Source organism: Pseudophryne corroboree, chromosome 9 (assembly GCF_028390025.1).
Source record: "Pseudophryne corroboree isolate aPseCor3 chromosome 9, aPseCor3.hap2, whole genome shotgun sequence".
NCBI lineage: Eukaryota > Metazoa > Chordata > Amphibia > Anura > Myobatrachidae > Pseudophryne > Pseudophryne corroboree.
Window position 1 is genome coordinate 64,700,129 of NC_086452.1, and position 26,368 is coordinate 64,726,496.

The 26,368-nt window shown below is 46.5% G+C and overlaps 1 protein-coding gene across 3 annotated transcripts in view; it reads left to right on the forward strand.

Annotated features, from left to right (window-relative positions):
- ERI3 (ERI1 exoribonuclease family member 3) overlaps positions 1-25,947 on the forward strand; it is a 475,972-nt gene extending 450,025 nt beyond the window's left edge. For all 3 annotated transcript variants that reach the window (XM_063939468.1, XM_063939466.1, XM_063939467.1), the window contains exon 8: positions 23,349-25,947. In XM_063939468.1, coding sequence (XP_063795538.1) covers positions 23,349-23,431 — 83 coding nt within the window. In that variant the 3' untranslated portion in view covers positions 23,432-25,947. The remainder of the gene's footprint in view (positions 1-23,348) is intronic.
- The last annotated feature ends 421 nt before the right edge of the window (positions 25,948-26,368 follow it).

Consider the following 26,368-nt stretch of genomic DNA (forward strand, 5'->3'; position numbering starts at 1 on the left):
TGCCATGTCACAGGCTGGGTTTGAAAAATGACAGTTTGAAGCTAATTGGCTGGTACTTTATCTCCATCCAAGGCTTAGTAAATAGACCCCTAAGGGGTACATTTACTAAGCAGTGATAAGAGCAGAGAAGTGAGCCAGTGGAGAAGTTGCCCATGGCAACCAATCAGCACTGAAGTAACATCTATAATTTGCATACTATAAAATGATACAGAGCTGCTGATTGGTTCGTGGGGAAATTTCTCCACTGGCTCACTTCTCCATTCTTATCACTGCTTAGTAAATGTACCCCTAAGTCTCTTATTCAGTTCTGGCTGTAATGTACCTTGCAGAATGATCGGGCCAAGACACTTGGGGGCCAGTGACATCATTCGATTACCCTCCCACTATTTAAAGCTGCACACAAAAAAAAATAGCGATACTTGGCTCCCGTAACATTGTGTGATGTATGAAGCCGAACATCGTGCTGGATTAAATCCCCCTCTATATGTGAAACGCATAACGTAGTATGTAACTAACACACCTGCAATTTGGGTTTGTGTGTGTGTATATGTGATAGAGAATATAGATTGTAAGCTCCACTCGGGCAGGGACTGATGTGAATGGGCAAATATTCTCTGTACAGCGCTGCAGAATATGTGTGCGCTATATAAGTAACTGGTAATAATAATAATAGGTTTCTCTATCGTCCTAGTGGATGCTGGGGTTCCTGAAAGGACCATGGGGAATAGCGGCTCCGCAGGAGACAGGGCACAAAAAGTAAAGCTTTTCCAGATCAGGTGGTGTGCACTGGCTCCTCCCCCTATGACCCTCCTCCAGACTCCAGTTAGATTTTTGTGCCCGGCCGAGAAGGGTGCAATCTAGGTGGCTCTCCTAAAGAGCTGCTTAGAAAAAGTTTAGCTTAGGTTTTTTATTTTACAGTGAGTCCTGCTGGCAACAGGATCACTGCAACGAGGGACTGAGGGGAGAAGAAGTGAACTCACCTGCGTGCAGGATGGATTGGCTTCTTGGCTACTGGACATCAGCTCCAGAGGGACGATCACAGGTACAGCCTGGATGGTCACCGGAGCCGCGCCGCCGGCCCCCTTGCAGATGCTGAAGTCAGAAGAGGTCCAGAATCGGCGGCTGAAGACTCCTGCAGTCTTCTAAAGGTAGCGCACAGCACTGCAGCTGTGCGCCATTTTCCTCTCAGCACACTTCACACGCAGTCACTGAGGGTGCAGGGCGCTGGGGGGGGGCGCCCTGGGAGGCAAATGTAACCTATATAAAGGCTAAAAATACCTCACATATAGCCCCCAGAGGCTATATGGAGATATTTAACCCCTGCCTGGATTCACTAAATAGCGGGAGACGAGCCCGCCGGAAAAGGGGCGGGGCCTATCTCCTCAGCACACGGCGCCATTTCCTCTCACAGCTCCGCTGGTCAGGACGGCTCCCAGGTCTCTCCCCTGCACTGCACTACAGAAACAGGGTAAAACAGAGAGGGGGGGCAAATTTATGGCGATATTTTGATATATATAAAGCAGCTATAAGGGAGCACTTATTATAAGGCTATCCCTGTTATATATAGCGCTTTTGGTGTGTGCTGGCAAACTCTCCCTCTGTCTCCCCAAAGGGCTAGTGGGTCCTGTCTTCGTTAGGAGCATTCCCTGTGTGTCTGCTGTGTGTCGGTACGTGTGTGTCGACATGTATGAGGACGATATTGGTGTGGAGGCGGAGCAATTGCCAAATATGAGGATGTCACCCCCTAGGGAGTCGACACCAGAATGGATGCCTTTATTTATGGAACTACGGGATAGTGTCAACACGCTAAAGCAGTCGTTTGACGACATGAGACGGCCGGACAATCAATTAGTGCCTGTCCAGGCGACTCAAACACCGTCAGGGGCTGTGAAACGCCCTTTGCCTCAGTCGGTCGACACAGACCCAGACACAGGCACTGACTCCAGTGGTGACGGTGACGAATCAACCGTATTTTCCAGTAGGGCCACACGTTATATGATTTTGGCAATGAAGGAGGCGTTACATTTAGCTGATACTACAGGTACCACTAAACAGGGTATTATGTGGGGTGTGAAAAAACTACCTATAGTTTTTCCTGAATCAGAAGAATTAAATGACGTGTGCAATGAAGCGTGGGTTGCCCCTGATAAAAAGCTGATAATTTCAAAGAAATTATTGGCATTATACCCTTTCCCGCCAGAGGTTAGGGAGCGCTGGGAAACACCTCCTAGGGTGGACAAGGCGCTAACACGCTTATCTAAACAAGTGGCGTTACCCTCTCCTGAGACGGCCGCACTTAAAGATCCATCAGATAGGAGGATGGAAAATATCCAAAAAAGTATATACACACATGCAGGTGTTATACTACGACCAGCTATAGCGACTGCCTGGATGTGCAGTGCTGGGGTAGTTTGGTCAGAGTCCCTGATTGAAAATATTGATACCCTGGACAGGGACAATATTTTACTGTCGTTAGAACAAATAAAGGATGCATTTCTTTATATGCGTGATGCACAGAGGGATATCTGCACACTGGCATCACGGGTAAGTGCTATGTCCATTTCGGCCAGAAGAGCTTTATGGACGCGACAGTGGACAGGCGATGCGGATTCAAAACGACATATGGAAGTTTTGCCGTATAAAGGGGAGGAGTTATTTGGAGTCGGTCTATCAGATTTGGTGGCCACGGCTACAGCCGGGAAATCCACCTTTCTACCTCAAGTCACTCCCCAACAGAAAAAGGCACCGACTTTTCAACCGCAGCCCTTTCGTTCCTTTAAAAATAAGAGAGCAAAGGGCTATTCATATCTGCCACGAGGCAGAGGTCGAGGGAAGAGACAGCAACAGGCAGCTCCTTCCCAGGAACAGAAGCCTTCCCCGGCTTCTACAAAAGCCTCAGCATGACGCTGGGGCTTCTCAAGCGGACTCGGGGACGGTGGGTGGTCGTCTCAAAAATTACAGCGCGCAGTGGGCTCACTCGCAGGTAGATCCCTGGATCCTGCAGATAATATCTCAGGGGTACAGGTTGGAATTAGAGACAGATCCACCTCGCCGTTTCCTGAAGTCTGCTTTACCAACGTCCCCCTCCGAAAGGGAGACGGTTTTGGAAGCCATTCACAAGCTGTACTCTCAGCAGGTGATAGTCAAGGTACCTCTTCTACAACAAGGGAAGGGGTATTATTCCACTCTTTTTGTGGTACCGAAGCCGGATGGCTCGGTAAGGCCTATTCTAAATCTGAAGTCCTTGAACCTGTACATAAAGAAGTTCAAGTTCAAGATGGAGTCACTCAGAGCAGTGATAGCGAACCTGGAAGAGGGGGACTTTATGGTATCCTTGGACATCAAGGATGCGTATCTCCACGTTCCAATTTACCCCTCACACCAGGGGTACCTCAGGTTCGTTGTACAAAACTGTCACTATCAGTTTCAGACGCTGCCGTTCGGATTGTCCACGGCACCTCGGGTCTTTACAAAGGTAATGGCCGAGATGATGATTCTTCTTCGAAGAAAAGGCATATTAATTATCCCATACTTGGACGATCTCCTAATAAGGGCAAGGTCCAGAGAACAGCTAGAGATGGGATTAGCACTGTCGCAAGAAGTGCTAAAACAGCACGGGTGGATTCTGAATATTCCAAAATCCCAGTTAATGCCGACAACTCGTCTGCTGTTCCTAGGGATGATTCTGGACACGGTTCAGAAAAAGGTTTTTCTCCCGGAGGAAAAAGCCAAGGAGTTATCCGAGCTTGTCAGGAACCTCCTAAAACCAGGAAAGGTGTCTGTACATCAATGCACAAGAGTCCTGGGAAAAATGGTGGCTTCTTACGAAGCAATTCCATTCGGCAGATTCCACGCAAGAATTTTCCAAAGGGATCTGTTGGACAAATGGTCAGGGTCGCATCTTCAGATGCACCTGCGGATAACCCTGTCTCCAAGGACAAGGGTGTCTCTTCTGTGGTGGTTGCAGAGTGCTCATCTATTGGAGGGCCGCAGATTCGGCATACAGGATTGGATCCTGGTGACCACGGACGCCAGCCTGAGAGGCTGGGGAGCAGTCACACAAGGAAGAAACTTCCAGGGAGTATGGACGAGCCTGGAAACGTCTCTTCACATAAACATTCTGGAACTAAGAGCAATATACAATGCTCTAAGCCAGGCAGAACCTCTGCTTCAGGGAAAACCGGTGTTGATCCAGTCGGACAACATCACGGCAGTCGCCCATGTGAACAGACAGGGCGGCACAAGAAGCAGGAGTGCAATGGCAGAAGCTGCAAGGATTCTTCGCTGGGCAGAGAATCATGTGATAGCACTGTCAGCAGTGTTCATCCCGGGAGTGGACAACTGGGAAGCAGACTTCCTCAGCAGACACGATCTTCACCCGGGAGAGTGGGGACTTCATCCAGAAGTCTTCCACTTGCTGGTAACCCGTTGGGAAAGACCAATGGTGGACATGATGGCGTCTCGCCTCAACAAAAAACTGGACAGGTATTGCGCCAGGTCAAGAGATCCGCAGGCAATAGCTGTGGACGCGCTGGTAACGCCTTGGGTGTACCAGTCGGTGTATGTGTTTCCTCCTCTGCCTCTCATACCAAAAGTATTGAGAATTATACGGCAAAGAGGCGTAAGGACGATACTAGTGGTTCCGGATTGGCCAAGAAGGACTTGGTACCCGGAACTTCAAGAGATGATCACGGAAGATCCGTGGCCTCTACCTCTAAGGAGGGACTTGCTTCAGCAGGGTCCCTGTCTGTTTCAAGACTTACCGCGGCTGCGTTTGACGGCATGGCGGTTGAACGCCGGATCCTAAAGGAAAAAGGCATGCCGGAAGAAGTCATTCCTACTTTGATTAAAGCAAGGAAGGAAGTAACCGTACAACATTATCACCGAATTTGGCGAAAATATGTTGCGTGGTGCGAAGATCGGAGTGCTCCGACGGAGGAATTTCAACTGGGTCGATTCCTACATTTCCTGCAATCAGGATTGTCTATGGGTCTCAAATTGGGATCTATTAAGGTTCAAATTTCGGCCCTGTCGATTTTCTTTCAAAAAGAATTGGCTTCAGTCCCTGAAGTCCAGACCTTTGTTAAGGGAGTGCTACATATACAGCCTCCTGTGGTGCCTCCAGTGGCACCGTGGGATCTCAATGTGGTTTTGGACTTTCTAAAATCTCATTGGTTTGAACCACTAAAGAAGGTGGATTTGAAATATCTCACATGGAAAGTGACCATGCTTCTAGCCCTGGCTTCGGCCAGGAGAGTGTCAGAACTGGCAGCTTTATCTTACAAAAGCCCATATCTGATTTTCCATTCGGACAGGGCAGAACTGCGGACTCGTCCGCATTTTCTCCCTAAGGTGGTGTCAGCATTTCATCTGAACCAGCCTATTGTAGTGCCTGCGGCTACAAGTGACTTGGAGGACTCCAAGTTACTGGACGTTGTCAGAGCATTAAAAATATATATTGCAAGGACAGCTGGAGTCAGAAAATCTGACTCGTTGTTTATATTGTATGCACCCAACAAGATGGGTGCTCCTGCGTCTAAGCAGACGATTGCTCGTTGGATCTGTAGCACAATCCAACTTGCACATTCTGTGGCAGGCCTGCCACAGCCTAAATCTGTAAAGGCCCACTCCACAAGGAAGGTGGGCTCATCTTGGGCGGCTGCCCGAGGGGTCTCGGCATTACAACTTTGCCGAGCAGCTACGTGGTCAGGGGAGAACACGTTTGTAAAATTTTACAAATTTGATACTCTGGCTAAGGAGGACCTGGAGTTCTCTCATTCGGTGCTGCAGAGTCATCCGCACTCTCCCGCCCGTTTGGGAGCTTTGGTATAATCCCCATGGTCCTTTCAGGAACCCCAGCATCCACTAGGACGATAGAGAAAATAAGATTTTACTTACCGATAAATCTATTTCTCGGAGTCCGTAGTGGATGCTGGGCGCCCATCCCAAGTGCGGATTATCTGCAATAATTGTACATAGTTATTGTTAACTAATTCGGGTTATTGTTGAAGGAAGCCATCTTTCAGAGGCTCCGCTGTTATCATACTGTTAACTGGGTTTAGATCACAAGTTGTACGGTGTGATTGGTGTGGCTGGTATGAGTCTTACCCGGGATTCAAAATCCTCCCTTATTGTGTACGCTCGTCCGGGCACAGTACCTAACTGGAGTCTGGAGGAGGGTCATAGGGGGAGGAGCCAGTGCACACCACCTGATCTGGAAAAGCTTTACTTTTTGTGCCCTGTCTCCTGCGGAACCGCTATTCCCCATGGTCCTTTCAGGAACCCCAGCATCCACTACGGACTCCGAGAAATAGATTTATCGGTAAGTAAAATCTTATTTTCATCATTATACTTTCATTGAAACCATTCGTAAAAATGTGTAACTCCAGTGGATGTGTCCTAATAAAATGGTTAGATTGTAAGCTTTTCAGAATAGAAAACCTGTTCTCAAACTTGCTAGAGTATTATGGTTTGTTATACGTTTATTCTGCTGCGGGTTTCTGTGTCTTATCAGCGCTGTCGCCTCCGCCGAGGCCTTGTTATAAATCTGTGTATCTTGCCTGATGCCTAATATCCCGGGCAGGTGTAATAGGAGACATCTTTATAAAATCCAATAAATAGAACTATCCCATAACATGTAACCTCTCGTCATTCTAGACGCCTGTGCGATTTGGCTGCATGGTTCTGCCCTAGATATTACCCCTGGTTGCTGGGCCGTACCTCCGTCGTCCCTGTCAATCCGCCTCTCTGCATCTCTCTCTTTATGTGCACATTCTTCTTGTCAGCCTGACAGACCTGCTAAGTGGATTTCTCCCTCATACACGGACGGATTATCACATTACCTCAATGTCCTACATAAACATATTACTTTATATTCAATAGCCTAATGAATATAAACTACTGCCAGCATTTTGGTTATCTATTTTTTTGTGAGTTAAGACTGATGGTTAGAGTAACGATTTATCAAAGCCAGATACGGCGGGCCCCTTCCCTCTCTCACCTTATGCTGCCATTCCCCATTTCATAGACTGCTGTGGAAAATCAATACATTTATTGTAGGAATATTGTCTATTGATATTGTAATAATAAGACAGGATTGATTTAAGACTTGGGCTGTGAATGAAACGGGTCAGCCCAGGGTTAGGGAGGAAAAACTGCAAAGAGCCTTTTACTCAAACTCCAGTTGACGCTCCCGAAAATTTCACGTTAAGCGCGGCACCCACGTTTTGTACGGTGATTGCATTGTGCACTTAGGCGGTAACTTGACTCCTGCTTTGACAATGACAGCTCAAAGCTGGTTTTAAATATATTTTGCGATCAAAAGTTCAGGATGACTCACACCTTCTTTTTTAAATTCATTTTAAATACGATCATGAATCAAGTTATTTTATCGGCCGTCTGTTCTGAAAAATAATGTGAATGTTTCAAGGACTTTAGTCCGTATGGGTCACACCGCTCTCATTAATATATTTTTTTACGGTGCAGATCATTATTAGTGGGCATTCCAGGCTCCATATAGGGATGTGCGGTACAGCACAGTGGCAGTGATAGTAATGTTACTGTATCACTGACCTCTGCAATCACGGTAAAGCTGGCCTGCCAGAACAGATTGCCTGATATTGGCTCATCTCAGGCCACAAAGATATAATCCAGTCTAATCAATATTGCATTATGGAGTAGGTATGTGCAGCATGAAAAACTATAGATCTATTGCCCGTATGTGCCATCATTATCCGACACATTGGGCACCATGTAATGTCCCACTCACCCACTGAACATATATTCTTTAGGGTTGTGTGCAAATAAATCTTAGGGGGACTTGTACTAAACAGTGATAAGAGTGAAGTGAGCCAGTGGAGAAGTTGCACATGCCAACCAATCAGCTGCTCTGTATACCTTTATAGTATGCAACTTATAAATGTTACGTCAATGCTGACTGGTTGGAATGGGCAACTTCTCCACTGGCTGACTTCTCCACTTTTATCACTGCTTAGTACATCTCCCCATTAGTCCTGTTCATTACCCAAACAACTGGCCTCAGAGCTCCGAATACAGGGAGGCACAGTGTCTCTGCCTCTCCTCTACTGTCCCTCACGATGGACATCACAGTCTATCTGTTCCCCATCCCACATTACACTATGGCCTGTCCTACCTCAACCTCTGAGGACCTTTCTGCTCCAGTCCCATGTAGAGTCTGAGTCCTACTAGTTCTCATTGTCTCAGCCTTGTATGATGGCACATTTCATATATACAGCGATGATGATGATTGTAGCATATATGTCCAGGTTAAAGGCTGACGAATTTACCGGTAGGGTCTGTTGGAATTGCTAACAATGTAGCATTGTCATGTCCCCTCCTATACTGAATATAACATCTTCTCACCCTTACGCTTGGAAAGCCTTAATTTCTTCACGGACTCCATTCCGCCTTCCACCCAGAAAATAGATGTGATTCAGCGGCGCACGCTATGCCGATACTCACGTAAGTGAGTGATTTTTTTGTAACTGCGCGTGCATGAACATCCCTAAAAACATATGGCGAATGCACTACACAGAGTGGCCTCACAATGGCGCTGTTGCAATCGAGATGCTCGGTATCAGAAATGTTTTGGGAAAGTTCATGGCATGTATAAATGGGCATGTTATGGGAGTGTTGCAGGCGTGTCCGTGAAAGCAGCTGGGTACACAGATACATAGTCGCAGGCATAGGAACCCACCTCTATCTCCCCCCAGTTTATAAATTATAAATATATGTTATGATCACTACACGGCGCTGTTTCATTGGTGTCTGTGGCTGATTTATTTTATTTTATTTTGGTAAAATTAGCAATCCAATTGATGTTAAAATACAGAGCAAAGAGAAATAGTTTAAGTAAATTGTGGTTTTCCGTATATTATATCATTTGGCGGACACTCTGAGCTGAACCACTGTATAGTCCAGGCCTGGCCAACCTGTGGCTCTCCAAGTCCCAGAATGCCCTGCCACAGTTTTGCTACAAGGGAATGCTAAAACTGTGGCAGGGCATGCTGGGATGTGTAGTTTCACAACAGCTGGAGAGCCACAGGTTTGCCAGGCGCCTGGTTTAGTCACATTCAGTGCATGTGACAATATATATATATATATATATATATATATATACATATATATATATATATATATATATATATATATATATAGTGACAATGCAGATATGCCATGAAAGCAATATCACTTATGTCCAGTGACTGACAGGCCACATTCTACTAAGTATGGGGTTCTTTCCACAGGACAGCCCCCCCCCCCCCCCCCCCCTCTTCTGTGTGTTAGTGACGGGGGCTCTTTATTGTGTGTAATTTGTGAGAAGTCTTCCTATTCCTGCAGCCAAATGAGCATCAACTCTCTGGTTAGTCAATTACATGGTAAATTAATATTCATTAATTTAAATGTCCTAATAGTTTGAAAGTGTGGCGGAATAGCTGTGGGTTGCTGGTGGTGTCAGTGTGCTCTTCCTATACCAGCAGTGGCGGGGCACCTTCTGTGTGACTGTATCGGGAATAACCCCCGGAACACATCTGTCTGTAGTCACTTTGTTTTTTTTTATTTTTCTTTTTTTTTTTCGTTTATAAAAATATTTTGTCTCATATCCCCTGAGCCCAGCGTGTGATGTGTTATTAAATCAGTCGCAGCGGATTACATGGTAAAATCAATGAGGACCTGTAATTGCATATTAGCAGCGTGTTCTTCCATTGTATTTTTTTGATGCGGGGATAATTATAATAAGCGTGTTTACCTTACTCTTGATGAGAATCTGTCTTGCAAAGTGATTTAGTGAGTGAGACGATGCCGTCTTGGCAAAGGCGAGTAATACACTAGCCAAGAATCCGCAGCTACTGTCCGTCAGGACCTGCTTCATAGTGCACAGCTCCAAGTGCCCCAGTCTACATCATTATAATGTCGGGTTCAAAGACCTGTCCGTGGGTGTAGACATAGTCTTCGTTTAATTATGGACATGCTGCTGGACTATGTCGTGCTCTGTATGCTGGATATAAATCTCAGTACCTGTTCCTAGTGTTGCACTGGGCTGCTCTCTTTGTTAGATAGAGATCTCAGTATCTGTTCCAAGTGTTGCACTGGGCTGCTCTCTGTGTTGGATAGAGATCTCAGTACTTGTTCCAAATGTTGCACTGGGCTGCTCTCTGTGTTAGATAGAGATCTCAGTATCTGTTCCAAGTGTTGCACTGGGCTGCTCTCTGTGTTGGATAGAGATCTCAGTACTTGTTCCAAATGTTGCACTGGGCTGCTCTCTGTGTTAGATAGAGATCTCAGTATCTGTTCCAAGTGTTGCACTGGGCTGCTCTCTGTGTTGGATAGAGATCTCAGTACTTGTTCCAAATGTTGCACTGGGCTGCTCTCTGTGTTAGATAGAGATCTCAGTACTTGTTCCAAGTGTTGCACTGGGCTGCTCTCTGTGTTAGATAGAGATCTCAGTACTTGTTCCAAGTGTTGCACTGGGCTGCACTCTGTGTTGGATAGGGATCTCAGTACCTATTCCTAGTGTTGCACTGGGCTGCTCTCTGTAGTGTTCACTCTAGGTGTCTTTCACAGGGCGCTGCGCCCTGCCCCTTTTTTAGACACCTGAATGCCGCCCTGCTCGTTTGTGTGCGCCCTCCCGCCCCGCACTTTGCTGCCCGCCGGACCCCGCCACGCCGCCGGACACATTACTGCAGTGTGATTACTGCAGTGTGCTTAATCACACTGTTTCCCTGCATGAGAGACAGAGACCTCCGCGGCCCGCCTCGTCCCTCCCGCCTCGTCCGTCCCAGCCGTCCTTAGTTGTCAGCCGCCGCATCTCCCCTCCTCTGCGAGAGACAGGAGGGCTGGGTTTGCCTCTCCCGCCGAGGCAAACCCAGCGCTCCCTCCTCTGTGTGCATGGCCAGACACCCGCGGGCAGCCCCCATCTCCCACCAGCCAGTGCCACTGGCCAGCGTACCCACCTACCGGAGTGTGACCCTCAGCTGCCAGAGTGTGAGTAGATATACACAAAGTAATGTACATGTATTTTAATGCATTGCCATATCCTGCCCCCCACCCCCTGCATGAGGCCCCATTTACCCCCAGCCTTTGTGTGTGGCACACTTTACCCCGCTCACCCTGGTTTGTGCCCTCCCCCATGTGTGTGACACCTTGTGCCCTCCTGCCCCCCCCCCCAACCCCCTGTGTGTGGCCCCACTACCCCTTGTCTTATGTGTGTGCAGAACCATCTACCCCAACCCCCTGTGTGTGGCCCCACTACCCCTTGTCTTATGTGTGTGCGGAACCATCTACCCCCCCCCCCCCCCCCCTCCTCCTCCCATGTTGTGTGGCCCCCTGTGCCTGCTGCACTTTGAAAATATCTGAGTGCCTCTGCCTGGTTCCAGTATCCTGCATCTACAGGGTGTATATATTATAATATATATATATATATATATATATATATAAATAAACGGTGACGCTGTCCGTCTGATTACTCTTGTCTCAAGTCTCGTGAGTGCCGCCTTACACTGCTTGCCTATATATATATATATATATATATATATATATATATACATATATATATACATATACACACATACAGTACCAGTCACAAGTTTTGTCACACTTTCTCACTGGAGTGAATGAGAAAGTGTGTCCAGACTTTTGCTTTTGACTGGTACTATATATATATATCAGTAACGGCCGGCACTCTGTCCTGGATGTAGTAAGCGCCTTGGTGCCCTCCTTACCACTCGAAGAAGTGGAATATAGAGACGGAAGAGATTAGGCGGCACTCACAGGACTGAATATAAAGAAATTAATATTGAGGCAACTAGTGCCTTATTATCATCAACGTTTCAGTTTTATTTAAAAAAAAAATAGTATCCTGACGAAAGTTTTTTTTTTAAATAAAACTGAAACTTTGATGATAATTAGGCACTAGTTGCCTCAATATTAATTTCTTTATATTCAGTCCTGTGAGTGCCGCCTAATCTCTTCCGTCTCTCTCTCTCTCTCTCTCTCTCTCTCTCTCTCTATATATATATATATATATATATATATATAACAACTTTAAATTTTACTCCATGGGGGCCCCCTGCTCTTTAGTGCTCCTGGCCTCCCAGAGCCTTAATCCAGCTCTGCATGGATCAGTGTGGTGGCCATTTTCAACTAGCTCCGCAGTGTGTGAGGGGGAAACCAGCGCGATCAACCTCCGCAGCATCAGCCCCCAGTAAGTAAAATTGGCAGAAAAAAAAGCGGAGATCAAAAATGTGCCCTACCTGGTGCAGTGTGTCTCAGTGCTCTCTACCTGGTGCAATGTGTCTCAGTGCTCTCTACCTGGTGCAATGTGTCTCAGTGCTCTCTACCTGGTGCAGTGTGTCTCAGTGCTCTCTACCTGGTGCAATGTGTATCAGTGCTCTACCTGGTGCAATGTGTCTCAGTGCTTTCTACCTGGTGCAATGTGTCTCAGTGCTCTCTACCTGGTGCAATGTGTCTCAGTGCTCTCTACCTGGTGCAATGTGTCTCAGTGCTCTCTACCTGGTGCAGTGTATCTCAGTGCTCTCTACCTGGTGCAATGTGTCTCAGTGCTCTCTACCTGGTGCAATGAGTCTCAGTGCTTTCTACCTGGTGCAATGTGTCTCAGTGCTCTCTACCTGGTGCAATGTGTCTCAGTGCTCTCTACCTGGTGCAATGTGTCTCAGTGCTCTCTACCTGGTGCAGTGTATCTCAGTGCTCTCTACCTGGTGCAATGTGTCTCAGTGCTCTCTACCTGGTGCAATGAGTCTCAGTGCTTTCTACCTGATGCAATGTTTCTCAGTGCTCTCTACCTGGTGTAATGTGTCTCGGTGCTCTCTACCTGGTGCAGTGTGTCTCAGTGCTCTCTACCTGGTGCAATGTTTCTCAGTGCTCTCTACCTGGTGCAATGTTTCTCAGTGCTCTACCTGGTGCAATGTGTCTCAGTGCTCACTACCTGGTGCAGTGTGTCTCAGTGCTCTCTACCTGGTGCAGTGTGTCTCGGTGCTCTCTACCTGGTGCAGTGTGTCTCAGTGCTCTCTACCTGGTGCAGTGTGTCTCAGTGCTCTCTACCTGGTGCAATGTGTCTCAGTGCTCTCTACCTGGTGCAATGTGTCTCAGTGCTCTCTACCTGGTGCAGTGTGTCTCAGTGCTCTCTACCTGGTGCAGTGTGCCTCAGTGCTCTCTACCTGGTGCAATGTGTCTCAGTGCTTTCTACCTGGTGCAATGTTTCTCAGTGCTCTCTACCTGGTGCAGTGTGTCTCAGTGCTCTCTACCTGGTGCAATGTGTCTCAGTGCTCTCTACCTGGTGCAGTGTGTCTCAGTGCTCTCTACCTGGTGCAGTGTGCCTCAGTGCTCTCTACCTGGTGCAATGTGTCTCAGTGCTCTCTACCTGGTGCAATGTGTCTCAGTGCTCTCTACCTGGTGCAATGTGTCTCAGTGCTCTCTACCTGGTGCAGTGTGTCTCAGTGCTCTCTACCTGGTGCAGTGTGCCTCAGTGCTCTCTACCTGGTGCAATGTGTCTCAGTGCTTTCTACCTGGTGCAATGTTTCTCAGTGCTCTCTACCTGGTGCAGTGTGTCTCAGTGCTCTCTACCTGGTGCAATGTGTCTCAGTGCTCTCTACCTGGTGCAGTGTGTCTCAGTGCTCTCTACCTGGTGCAGTGTGCCTCAGTGCTCTCTACCTGGTGCAATGTGTCTCAGTGCTCTCTACCTGGTGCAATGTGTCTCAGTGCTCTCTACCTGGTGCAATGTGTCTCATTGCTCTCTACCTGGTGCAATGTGTCTCAGTGCTTTCTACCTGGTGCAATGTTTCTCAGTGCTCTCTACCTGGTGCAGTGTGTCTCAGTGCTCTCTACCTGGTGCAATGTGTCTCAGTGCTCTCTACCTGGTGCAGTGTGTCTCAGTGCTCTCTACCTGGTGCAGTGTGCCTCAGTGCTCTCTACCTGGTGCAATGTGTCTCAGTGCTTTCTACCTGGTGCAATGTGTCTCAGTGCTCTCTACCTGGTGCAATGTGTCTCAGTGCTCTCTACCTGGTGCAATGTGTCTCAGTGCTTTCTACCTGGTGCAATGTTTCTCAGTGCTCTCTACCTGGTGCAATGTGTCTCAGTGCTTTCTACCTGGTGCAATGTTTCTCAGTGCTCTCTACCTGGTGCAATGTGTCCCAGTGCTTTCTACCTGGTGCAATGTTTCTCAGTGCTCTCTACCTGGTGCAATGTTTCTCAGTGCTCTCTACCTGGTGCAATGTTTCTCGGTGCTCTCTACCTGGTGCAATGTTTCTCGGTGCTCTCTACCTGGTGCAATGTTTCTCGGTGCTCTCTACCTGGTGCAATGTTTCTCAGTGCTCTCTACCTGGTGCAATGTGTCTCAGTGCTCTCTACCTGGTGCAATGTGTCTCAGTGCTCTCTACCTGGTGCAATGTTTCTCGGTGCTCTCTACCTGGTGCAATGTTTCTCGGTGCACTCTACCTGGTGCAATGTGTCTCGGTGCTCTCTACCTGGTGCAATGTTTCTCGGTGCTCTCTACCTGGTGCAATGTGTCTCGGTGCTCTCTACCTGGTGCAATGTTTCTCGGTGCTCTCTACCTGGTGCAATGTTTCTCAGTGCTCTCTACCTGATGCAATGTGTCTCAGTGCTCTCTACCTGGTGCAATGTGTCTCAGTGCTCTCTACCTTGTGCAATGTGTCTCAGTGCTCTCTCCCTGGTGCAATGTGTCTCAGTGCTCTCTACTTGGTGCAGTGTGTCTCAGTGCTCTCTCCCTGGTGCAATGTGTATAGGAGGTTCTACCTGGTGCAGTGTGTATTAGCTGCACTACTGTGTGAAAAACAACGCCCCTAAATTTTTGCTGTTCGCCTTCGGCGCGCACTGTCCATTCTTTAGCATGTGGGAATGGGAGGGCCAAGCATTATAGTATGTACCTAATTTTGCCCTTCTAACTAAAAAATGTGCCCTCCCCGTGATCAGCACCCTGCCCTAAAAAATTCCTAGAGTGAACACTATCTCTGTGTTGGATAGAGATCTCAGTACCTGTTTGTTGCACTGGGCTGCTCTCTGTGTTGGGTAGAGATCTCAGTACTTGTTCCAAATGTTGCACTGGGCTGCTCTCTGTGTTTGATAGAGATCTCAGTACTTGTTCCAAGTGTTGCACTGGGCTGCTCTCTGTGTTAGGTAGAGATCTCAGTACTTGTTCCAAGTGTTGCACTGGGCTGCTCTCTGTGTTGGATAGAGATCTCAGTACCTATTCCTAGTGTTGCACTGGGCTGCTCTCTGTGTTGGATAGAGATCTCAGTACCTGTTCCAAGTGTTGCACTGGGCTGCTCTCTGTGTTGGATAGAGATCTCAGTACCTGTTCCAAGTGTTGCACTGGGCTGCTCTCTGTGTTGGATAGAGATCTCAGTATCTGTTCCAAGTGTTGCACTAGGCTGCTCTTTGTGTTATATATAAATCTCAGTACCTGTTCCTAGTGTTGCACTGGGCGGCTCTGTATGCTGGATATAAATCTCAGTACCTGTTCCTAGTGTTGCACTGGGCGGCTCTGTATGCTGGATATAAATCTCAGTACCTGTTCCTAGTGTTGCACTGGGCGGCTCTGTATGCTGGATATAAATCTCAGTACCTGTTCCTAGTGTTGCACTGGGCGGCTCTGTATGCTGGATATAAATCTCAGTACCTGTTCCTAGTGTTGCACTGGGCTGCTCTCTGTGTTAGATATAAATCTCAGTACCTGTTCTTAGCGTTGCACTGCTCTGCGCATAGAAAGTTTTGCATACTAAGGTTGTAGAAATCCTCTCCTGCTCCACATGCACACGGGGTAATTCAGACTTGACTGTAGATGCCCGGAACGTGCCCCCAAAACGGCGGCCCAACGCCGCCGGCCCGCCCCCTCCCGCCTCTGCCTGTCAATTAGGCAGAGGCGATCGCTGGGCTGAGATGCCGATCGCATCTTTGGCATGCACCGGTGCACTGTGCAATCGCAGTTCAGACCTGATCGCCCGCTGTGCAAAAACGCACAGCAGCGTTCAGGTCTAAATTAGCCCCACAGTCATTTATGGCCAATACCTGGAGTAAAGAATGGTTAGTTTTTATTTAGTGTTTTAATGATCCCTTTTTGGTGGTAAATGTAACAATATATCCCCTGCGTGCAGTAACTGTGTGTCCTTTCTCTGGAAACCCTGCCCTCTGCGGTGTAGGCATCAGTAAGAAATTAGGAGCAGCACGGACGGTGTAGTAATGGTTAGCATTACTGCCTCACAGCACTGAGGTCATGGGTTCGATTCCAACCACAGCCCTGTGTGGAGTTTGTATATTCTCCCACTGCTTGCGGGGGTTTCCTCCCACAATCCAAAAATATACTGGTAGGTTAATTGGCAACCAACAAAATTAGCCCTAGCGTGAATGTGTGTGCATGTACGTGTGATAGGGAATATAGATTGTAAGCTCCACTGGGGCAGGGACTGATGTGAATGGCCAAATATTCTCTCTGTAAAGCGCTGCGGAATGTGTGTGCGCTATATAAATAACTGGTGATAACTAAATAAATAATAATTTTGAGTATAATGCAGACAGACCCAGACCCATATTCTTTCCCTTTAATGTCTGTATGATAGCTGTTATTCAAAGAGAAGCTAGGCCTGTTTAGAATTGAGTCCTATTTAGTGTATTTTACAGAGCAGGGGTAGGTGGGATTATAGCAGGCAGTGCCGCCAATTACAGAGCACAGTGACAAACGTAGCCAATAGCCATTTGCTAAACTTTCAGTGATTTCAGGGGAGTTTTCCGGCAGCCTTAGCTGTGTAAGGTGATGTCCTTAGAGTTACCACTTGTATTCACGATAGTGCAGACAGTAGTATATGACCTAGGGGTGTAGTATGGTATTCCGGCGGCCGTCCTCCCGGCGACCAGCATACCAGTGCCGGGAGCCCAACCGCCGGCATACCGACAGCGTGGCGAGCGCAAATGAGCCCCTTGCGGTCTCGCTGCGCTTGCCACGCTGCAGGCACGGTGGCGCGCTACGCTATTTTATTCTCCCTCCAGGGGGGTCGTGGACCGCCACGAGGGAGAATAAGTGTCGGTATGCCTGCTGTCGTGATTCCGGCGCCGGTATACTGTGCGCCGGGATCCCGACAGTTGGCATACTGAAGACCACCCTGACCTAGTCCTGATGGAAGATATGTAACCTTCATCTTTCTATCTATTTCAGGCATATTCACCTTTGTGGCTCTCACATGCAAATAGATCAGGGTCACTCCATAAGTAATAACTTAAAACAAACTTTCCTCTGACCTGGTGGCCGGTTGTCCATCTGGCTTGGCCCTATGGACCCCCTCCCTTCCTGAGTATAGGTAATTAGCTGAATGAATAGATCAGGTAATCCGCACAAAGTCAGACAGAAGCCGTTGTCCCCTGATCCCATGAAAGCCGGAGACGTGTCTATACTGCGTGTGCAGTTTTGCCGCAGCTCCCCGCTCTACGGATATCGACTTGTTCAAGTCTGATGATATGGAAGTTCACGGTGCCCCTTTGTGTGCAGGTCAGAGAGCAGGAATGAGTGTTTGTAATCCTTCAGCCCCTGCTAATCCCTGCCACTCACCTACGTGAAATATTGAGTAATTATTAGTCACCGGCCTCTTCTCTTACTGATCTCTCCGTATACTAGGGTCTGTCTGCTCCATGGATGAGAATAGGAGGTGAAGCTCGCCTAGTAATGGTCAGCCATCTCCTAAGGGTCACTGCTTTTATTTTTTACACACATTGGGAACTGCACCGTAAATGGAAGAACAAAATATATCTTTAGTGTCAGCATTTACCTCTTTCTCAAACTATCAGAGTGTTCACAAAGTTCTTCCACAGCCGCTGGAAGATGCTCTCACCTCTCTGCACCAGCCCTGCCTCCACCACAACCTCACCATGACAAAGGAGAGAGAGCCAACAGTATACCAACCTCCATTTACTCATATCCAACCTCGGTTGGTCATCGACCATCAATGGTTTTGCAAGCATCGATGGTCTATGGCTGATGCAATGTATATTTGACATCAGTGGTACGGCCTTTATGTTGCACCATCAATGGGAAAACATTTCTGGCACCAGTCCAATGGGCAAGGTCTGTGCACACATAGCACTCAACTATCGCAAACATTGACATGGTTACTGTTGATCCTTCAACCATCTTAAAACCATCGATGGTAGTGCCATGGATGTCCATTACTTATCCAAACCTCCCAACCACAAACATACACAGAACTCCCACCAACCCCTTTCCTCTGCAACTCAAAACATCCACCCCAACATGACATCCCCACAACTCATTCCCCTGCAATGCTACCCCCCCTTGAGCCAAGCTGTCCCCCAAGGGTATAACCTTTTCCATCGCTGTTCAGGGTCGCATCATGTTGAACATTGCTCCAACCGTTGCTTTTGTAACTGTTACCAAAGTAACTTAAAATTAAGAACCCTGCATATAAAATGTCCTGTTTCAGAGATCTCACATTTTCCAGCTCCATCGTTTGTGCAGCAGATAAAGATTTGTCCATTAGGAAGAGTTAATGTCGGCGATGACCCTCTGTCTCCTTAGCGGGGCCCTGAAGCCAGTGTACTATCTGTACAGTAATGGGACCCTGGTGCTGTCAGTCCAGAGAGATGATCCCACCACTGTGCAGTCCAATTCATTGCTAAGTTATTGGGGACATAACCCTGTCCATTAGCTAAAAATTACTGAAATTACTTCTCGTCCTGCACGGAGAGCTGTGGGGCTTTGTCATATGCGAAAATTTAACTAGACTTGGAATGCATGGCCCTAGGCTGCCGGGAGAGCTTTAAGTTTAATTAAAAGTTTTTTTTCCTGTAGGTGACCTTAACGGCACGGTTCTAGCAGACTGTCCTCTCTATCCTTCTGGCACACTCAGATTTACATACACACCGCCTGTCTATATACACAATTGCACATTAGTACCCATGCTTTTACCTTGACATTCAGCAAATTCAGCAATGAATTCTGTTGAAAAATAACTTTTATTTGTTAAAAATAACAACAAGAGCGTAGGTTGATGTCCCTAAGTGGGCATAGCTTCAAGTGTCACGTCAATAATGACTCATGAGGAAACATGTTAGAGAGGTCAGAAGAAAAAGTTTAGAGAATAAGATTTGTACAAAAGAAACTGTTCTGAAGAGAAAATGAATTGTCTGCAAATCTGGTCACTGGTTAGTGAATGGCAGGATTTCACCTTGTTGCAATCAGACCATTTGTCGTGTTTTTCACCATGTTCTAAGTCTGTATGACAGGTGGGCTATTTTTATATTATGGGCGTTTCATGACGAAAAACACTTGTCCCTGATTAGTCGCATTGTTTCAGCATAAGTTCTAAAATGTATCCCACAAGATCCAAAGAGTACTGGGGTACCAAATGTGCTTGTACTTTTCTAGCAGGTTGTGGGGCATAGAAAAATAGAGATATAACTTCATTTTAAAGATGTTTTGTGTGTGTTTCCACAGACACAAAATACAGTGGGCAGGAGAATAAGTTGGGTTCATGTAATATTAATGATTATTTCTGTGATTTCAGTGTGTCAGAATTTAGCTGTGGTGGCGACAGACGGAATGACTGTTTTACTAAAACATTCCCTATAGATGCTATTTGGTAGTAAAAACTATCTTGGGCTATTATGAGCTGAATAATGTACAAGAAATACATGGATTGTTGTAATTAATTATGTCTACTCTGCTTTCTTTCACTCATCTACAGCGGGCTGCCATGCTTTTTTGGGTGGGGTCCTTCTGTAGTACAGTAGACACATACTGACTGGTTTGCAGATGTGCACTATGTGGATTGGTGTATTCATAGGCAGGGGCAGTGATATCCTAGCAGTGCCACCAATATGAGATTCCATCAGCTTTTTATTACCGTCATTGGTCGGGTGACCAGGAAAACCCGCCTAGGACATAACCACATCTATCAGTCTGTGCAGTTAGTCAATTTTGTCTTTTTTAAATTAGGGAAGTGTGCAGGAGGTTTGCGCCACTCCAATTCACAGGACCTTCTCCAGCAAGAGGGTTTGTTGTGCCGAGCCAAACTCTTTCCTTCGACATGTGTGGATTGCAGGGGAGTAGGTCTGCACTGTATGTCAGTCTAGCAGCCATTAAAAAATCTGAAGGACCCCCTTCCTCAAGCCTGGTGCGTGGGGCCTCCCCTCAGGCCTGGTGCACTGGGCCTCCCCTCAGCCTCTTGCTCCAGTCTATAATTTGGAGGTCACAATTTTTAGGCAATTTGCTCCACTTTTTGCTTCCTCTACTGTTATAGAAGTCCCCCGATTGGGGATATTTGTGAATCATTTACAAATTAGGAAAATTGTGGAGTCACTGGAAAAACTTTATTATTCCTTCTTCAGTGGCATTATGCGCCTATTTATAAGGATTTGCACCTTGGCTGGTGCACCCATATGGTCGCAGCTGCTAATGGAATAAGTATATTGGGTGGTTCTTGGTGACTGCAGGGTATCTGTAGTAATAATGTAATAAGGGGGTTATTCAGAGTTGTTAGCAAACAAAAAACAATAGCAAATGGGCAGATCCATGCTGCACTGCAGGTGGGGCAGCTGTAATGTGCAGAGAGAGTTAGATTTGGGTGGGTTATATTGTTTCTGTGCAGGGTAAATACTGACTGCTTTATATTTAAACTGCAATTTAGATTTCAGTTTCAACACACCCCACCGAAATCTAACTCTCTGCACATGTTATATCTGCCCCACCTGCAGTGCAACATGGTTTTGCCCAATTGCTTACTTTTTTGATTTGCTAACAACTCTGAATAGCCCCTCTAGTCTTGTGGACAACTTCAAATTAAGATTTTAATTTGTGGGGCAAAATAATTGAATTTACTTTAAAGGGTGGAAACTGCATAGTGCTGTGGGGTTCTGGTAATCAGTCCAGCATCCCTGTACTGCACCGCGTAAGCACATTTTATACAGGAAAGCAAATAATTTGTAACGCCTAAATGGAGCAAAAGGCGCATTGCACAGGAATATCTGCTATTTTAAAGTCATCAGCAAATTAGTGAAGACTGTCCAAGTGCAGATGTTATTCTATCTCTATGTAGTTTGGGAGCTTTCAGTGCCTTCGTGAGGTTTTAAATGTACTGTTTAACTGCCAGTTTAATTACACAGAGAACAATGTTTCCTTATTTAGAGGGAGGAAATAATTTAGAGTTAATTGAGTAATAATCACATGAAAGAATTAAGAAACCATATTAATTTTTGCACTAATTACTGCTTCATTCCGTTGTGCTGTTTAATTTCCGGCCAAACGCTCCGTGCTTTTCACGTGGGAATGTTGCAGAGTAAAAAAAATCCAAGAAGAGAGTGGTAAGAGAGCGAGAGTTTGGGGCAAAACTGTACCCCAATATCCTGCTAAGATGAGCCGCTCCAAAATGCTCTGTCTTTCCCACCTCTCCTGCTCCCAGCACTGGTGTCTCTGAGACAGTGAAATATGGCTGCAATTAGCCTGGATACAGTTCAATTATGATAAACAGCGCTCGCACCCTTTAAGCCGTGATTAAAAGGCCTCCCCCTTTGATAGAGAGACCTAATTCCACATTATTATCGCCTAGGCTTGATTATAAAGCACTCTGCAGGTTTGCAGGGAGAGATGGATGTCGAGTCGTCTTTATCATTTACACATCACTAGGAATACAGCCTGTTCTTCCCTATACATTCATTTTCATTTCATCTCATCCTCTCTCTGACACAGCCCCCCCTTCGCCGTTCAGACACCCCCTTCCTTGTACTATGGCACTGCCTCGCCGCCTGCCACATGCAAGTTGGCAAAGTCACCCTTACGGTAACAGCTTGATAAATGGCCGTGGCGTAATGAAATGGAGACATCAAGGCGTGGGGGCGAGGAAGAAAAAGCGTTAATCCGACACAACGCAGCTGTCCCAAAACGGTAGGGAGAGGGAAGAAGGATAGCCATATCTACCGTGTTCTGTCAAGGGAGAAATTACACATTTACTTTTGCTTTTTCTTAAGGAGACGGCCCCCATAGATCAAAACATGGATTTACAAGCCAATTTCCAACATGAAATATAGACAGCAGGAATCAATTTAAAGTCCGGTTTCTATTTTAGCGGTGGCGGCGGCTGCTGCTGTCCTGCATGGATCCCCCTCCGCTGTTAGTGAATAACTGCTCCCTCCCTCCCTATTTAACCCCCTCGCGCGAGATCCATACAATGAGCGCAGATATTAGTGAGGCATTTGTTTTCCTAATGCTAACAGAGCATGTCAGTGTTTATAGAGGGTACTAAACACCAGTCTGATTACAGTGCTTTATAATGAGGGCAGATATAATACAAGCATTAATACAAACCTAACAACAGCCATTAATCCTAATATCAGAGCAAATATTTACATTATTCCAAGGCTGAGGTTGTCCTTGTAGAATACGTGTGCATAGAGGTCCGTGTTAGCAGTCCATGGGGTATATTCAATTGCAGTCGAAAGCTGCCGTCTGTCGGAAAGACGGCAGTTTTCGACTTTTTTAGGTCGGAAGGGGTTCCGACCTATTCTATATACCCCAAAATTATATAGCGGACGATCCGCGTGCTTCTGTCGGAAACGGGGCCAAATACGACATGTTTTTGCCCCCTTTCTGACCAGCTCCGAATTGAGATGAGGGAGCTGAGAGGAGGAGACGGGTAGAGCCGCCGGGAGACGGGGAAGAGCAGCGGCTACAGCAGCGTTAGGAGGAGGATGGGGCACCGCTGCCGCTCACGGCAGCGTCCAATCGGGCCCTCGCTTGCTGGAGCCGCGTGGATGCTGCCGTGAGGTCTGGCGGCGGTGCCATATCCTCCCGCTACGGCGCTACACTGCTGTAGCCGCTGCTTTCCTCCATCTCCCCGTTGCTCTCCCAGTCTCCCTGCGGCCCTCCCCGTCTCCTCCTCCTCAGCTCCCTCATCTCAATCCGACTTTTTTAAAGTCGGATTGAGATGGTCAGGAATCCAACAGGATTTGGCCGTTCATTGAATAGCCCTTGTCGGATCCATTCCGACAAATGCATGTCGTAGTGGATCCAACTTTAATTGAATATACCCCCATGTGAAGCTGGTCGTAGCGTTGGCATCCAGTGAAAATGAGTTGGAAATGGCATAAAATGTCCATGTTGTCTCTTTTGTGATATATGAACAATGCAGCAAAGGCGGCTACACCGGTTAAATAGAGGCGACCTACCTATTTTTTAAATTTATTTTCTTAGGATGACTTGCATATGTGAGCGTCATTGTTCTGTTAACCGTTTGTATGTCAATATTTTTGGAATCAAGGAATGCCAACTAACGCAGTTTCTCTTGTTCCGACAGATGACTGCAGGAATATCGCCAACATCATGAAGACCCTGGCTCACCGAGGCTTCATCTTCAAGCAGACCTCCAGGCGCATCTAATGTAGTCAGGAGAAGGGCTGGGGGTGGGCGCGGGGCAGGAGGCTGCATGTAGCTCTTCCTTTAACATGTGTTCACATGGGTGGACAAACTCAAGATCCAGGACTCAAGGTGGAGGGGCAAAACAACCTGATTGTCATGGACTGACCGCCGGTGTGAGAATCGAGCCATTGCTGTATATATATATAAATATATCCACCATGAAATCTACATACCTGTGAACCCACCACTCCATCCGTCTAACCCTAGATGATGACTTTTCCACTCCCCATCCATCCTACATGCTCCCGTGTCTTCTCCCAAATGTCCTAGGAAGGCTAGGGTGGCCTAGTAGACCTCTGTATTATAACCACCCACCTGGCATCAGATCTCTTGGACATTTTGAGATTGTACACGTTTATAAACTGGATTATTTAACCAAGAGGCCCAGTTGGGCAGACACGTACATATGACAATAGTAAATGGTGGTATGAAGACAAAAAATGGAGTCTGAAGAGGTAACCGGTTAGTGTTGAGTTAGTAAGTACGGTGGCACGTTCCACCTAAAACAATAAGTTTGTAGAAGTTTTTGAAAACGACTGAGTGGAATAATGGTCTAATTGGGCCTTTTCCATATATGACCTTCACACAGTGGGAAGGTACACACAGAAATAGAATAACCCAAGCTGCTTAGAGAGTAAGGAACGCCTCCCCATATTAGATGCTCTTTCAGGTACTCTTTTCAACTGTTTTCTGGTCTGGGAAGTTCTAAATTCTATTGCAGCTCTTTGGGTTTCTCCTATAAGAGACCTCCACCACCGCGTATCTATAGGGTGCCCACCCATCCTGTCTGGTATAATCCATTTATGTACTTTGATTATTGATCTTGTTACTAGATCACTGCAGTTTACTACATGAATTCTATACATCAAGGCTTAGAAATACCTTTTTTAACCCCACCTACCCCCACCCCCCCAAAAAAAAGAACCCTACCATATAATTTGCTTAGTAGTAGTAAATATCTGAAGCCGCGTATGCACATTTATTTTTCTGGTTTCTAATCTGAGGGTTAGTTCCTTTTGCTGGTGCTCTTTCTAGACAAATCCTCAATGTGCAGCATCTAGGGAAAATGAAGAACTCTAGAATGAAGAATTAGGATGTGCAGCCATAGCGCAATGGAAGATTACTCCGTATTCAGGGATAACACAATTGTCACATACTGTCACCTCCTAGGACTGGTAGATGGTGGAGTGTTGCATCACTTATAAAGGCCATCACTGTGTGACATGTATCCAGTGTTCTCTTTATTTATGTAATAAGTGATCCCAGTTAGGCACGTTTTTAAGCTCTGTTTTGTCATGAAGACCATAAGAAAATAGCCTGATCCTCTCGCTGATAGACATGCGGTGGACAAAAGACCATTGGTCATAACCTGCCCTGTGGCCGATCTTAAAGGAGAAATCCCTTGACCAGCAATATGTCTTTCATTTGGATTTTACGTAAAAAACCTGGATGTTACATTAACCGCTTTCCAGGTTCCAGGTATTGTTTCTGATTGTGATAGAGGAGATTTCAGTCACATGACTTTTACCTGGCCATCCTCAATCATTAATTCAGTGACATATGTCCTCTCCACATGTGCAGACCGCGCTGCTCTTCTTGGGGCATCTATCCTGACTTTGAATGAGGCCTAACCTGAATTGCAGTTTGCAGTAGGTGTTACATCACCTAAGGAACAGTGTGACTTTTAATGTAAGGGTTACGAGCTACGTAACCTCAGACTACGACGCAGACTAACTCAGAAACTTGATATTTCTATAGAGAGAAAGTTGTGGGATTTGTTAGTATATTTTATTTGCAATTGAGACTAGCTTGCGTGAGAGTTTTTGTAAGAAATTCTAGACCTATTTTCTGGACTATTCCTATTTAAATAATTAGGTTCAGCATGCCTATGGTTGAGTGTTACCCAAGGAAATCTATTACCCAGAGCTATGGGTAATGGTTAGATGGGTGACAAAGAAGCCCGATGACAAGTGTTAGATTGCCTTGTACTATATGCATGGAAAGGTGATCATAATCATTTCTGTTCCTTTAGCCACTGCCAATAAACTGCAGTGTTTCTCATCCTTCATTTAGCGGTGTCCCCTATACCCTAGATGGTCATCTCTGTCCGATGTAACAAGCGTTTTATTCCACAGTCCCCAGAACGGGAATGGGGTCCGTAGGCCAGTGGAGACAAAAAGCCTCAATGCATAGTTCCATTTCACTCTGAGGGTTTGATGTCCAACCTCGACCTCTTGACACACAGAACCGATTTGTCCCCTTCCTCTGTGACAATCCATTCATTAGCCTCCTGCCCCTCACTGAGACCCCTGCAGAAGACGCGGTAATATCACCTCCTACTGCGGAGCAACAGGAGTGTCCTAACGCTGACCTCAATGTTACATTACATGCACGGCGGGTGTTGTCGCTCCAGTTACGTGAAGATTAATAAAATGAACAAAATAAAACAAGACAAAAATAAAAAGAAGTCAGATTCATGTGTCTGTGGTGGTTATTGTGTGATATTGGGGGGTGATATTAGACACAGGTCTCATTTTAGTCCCTTTTGGTCATATAGGGGGTCTATTCATGAAGCAGTGAAAAGTGTGGAGAAGTTGCCCGTGGCAACCAATCAGCATTGAGGTAACATTTATAATTTGCATACTATACAGTTGTACGGTGCAGCTGATTGGTTGCCATGGGCAACTTCTCCACACTTTTCACTGCTTCATGAATAGACTCCATAGTAAGAAGAGTTGTGCTAATATTTCGACCAGCAGCACCAGGTTCTTACATCCCTGCTTACAGGGACGCTGGGGTGATTGTACATCTACATAGGCAGCACTCTACAACGCGTTCCGCTTAGAACACCATATCTTCCTGAAGGAGATGCATAAAATGGAGAAGCGGCTACACAAA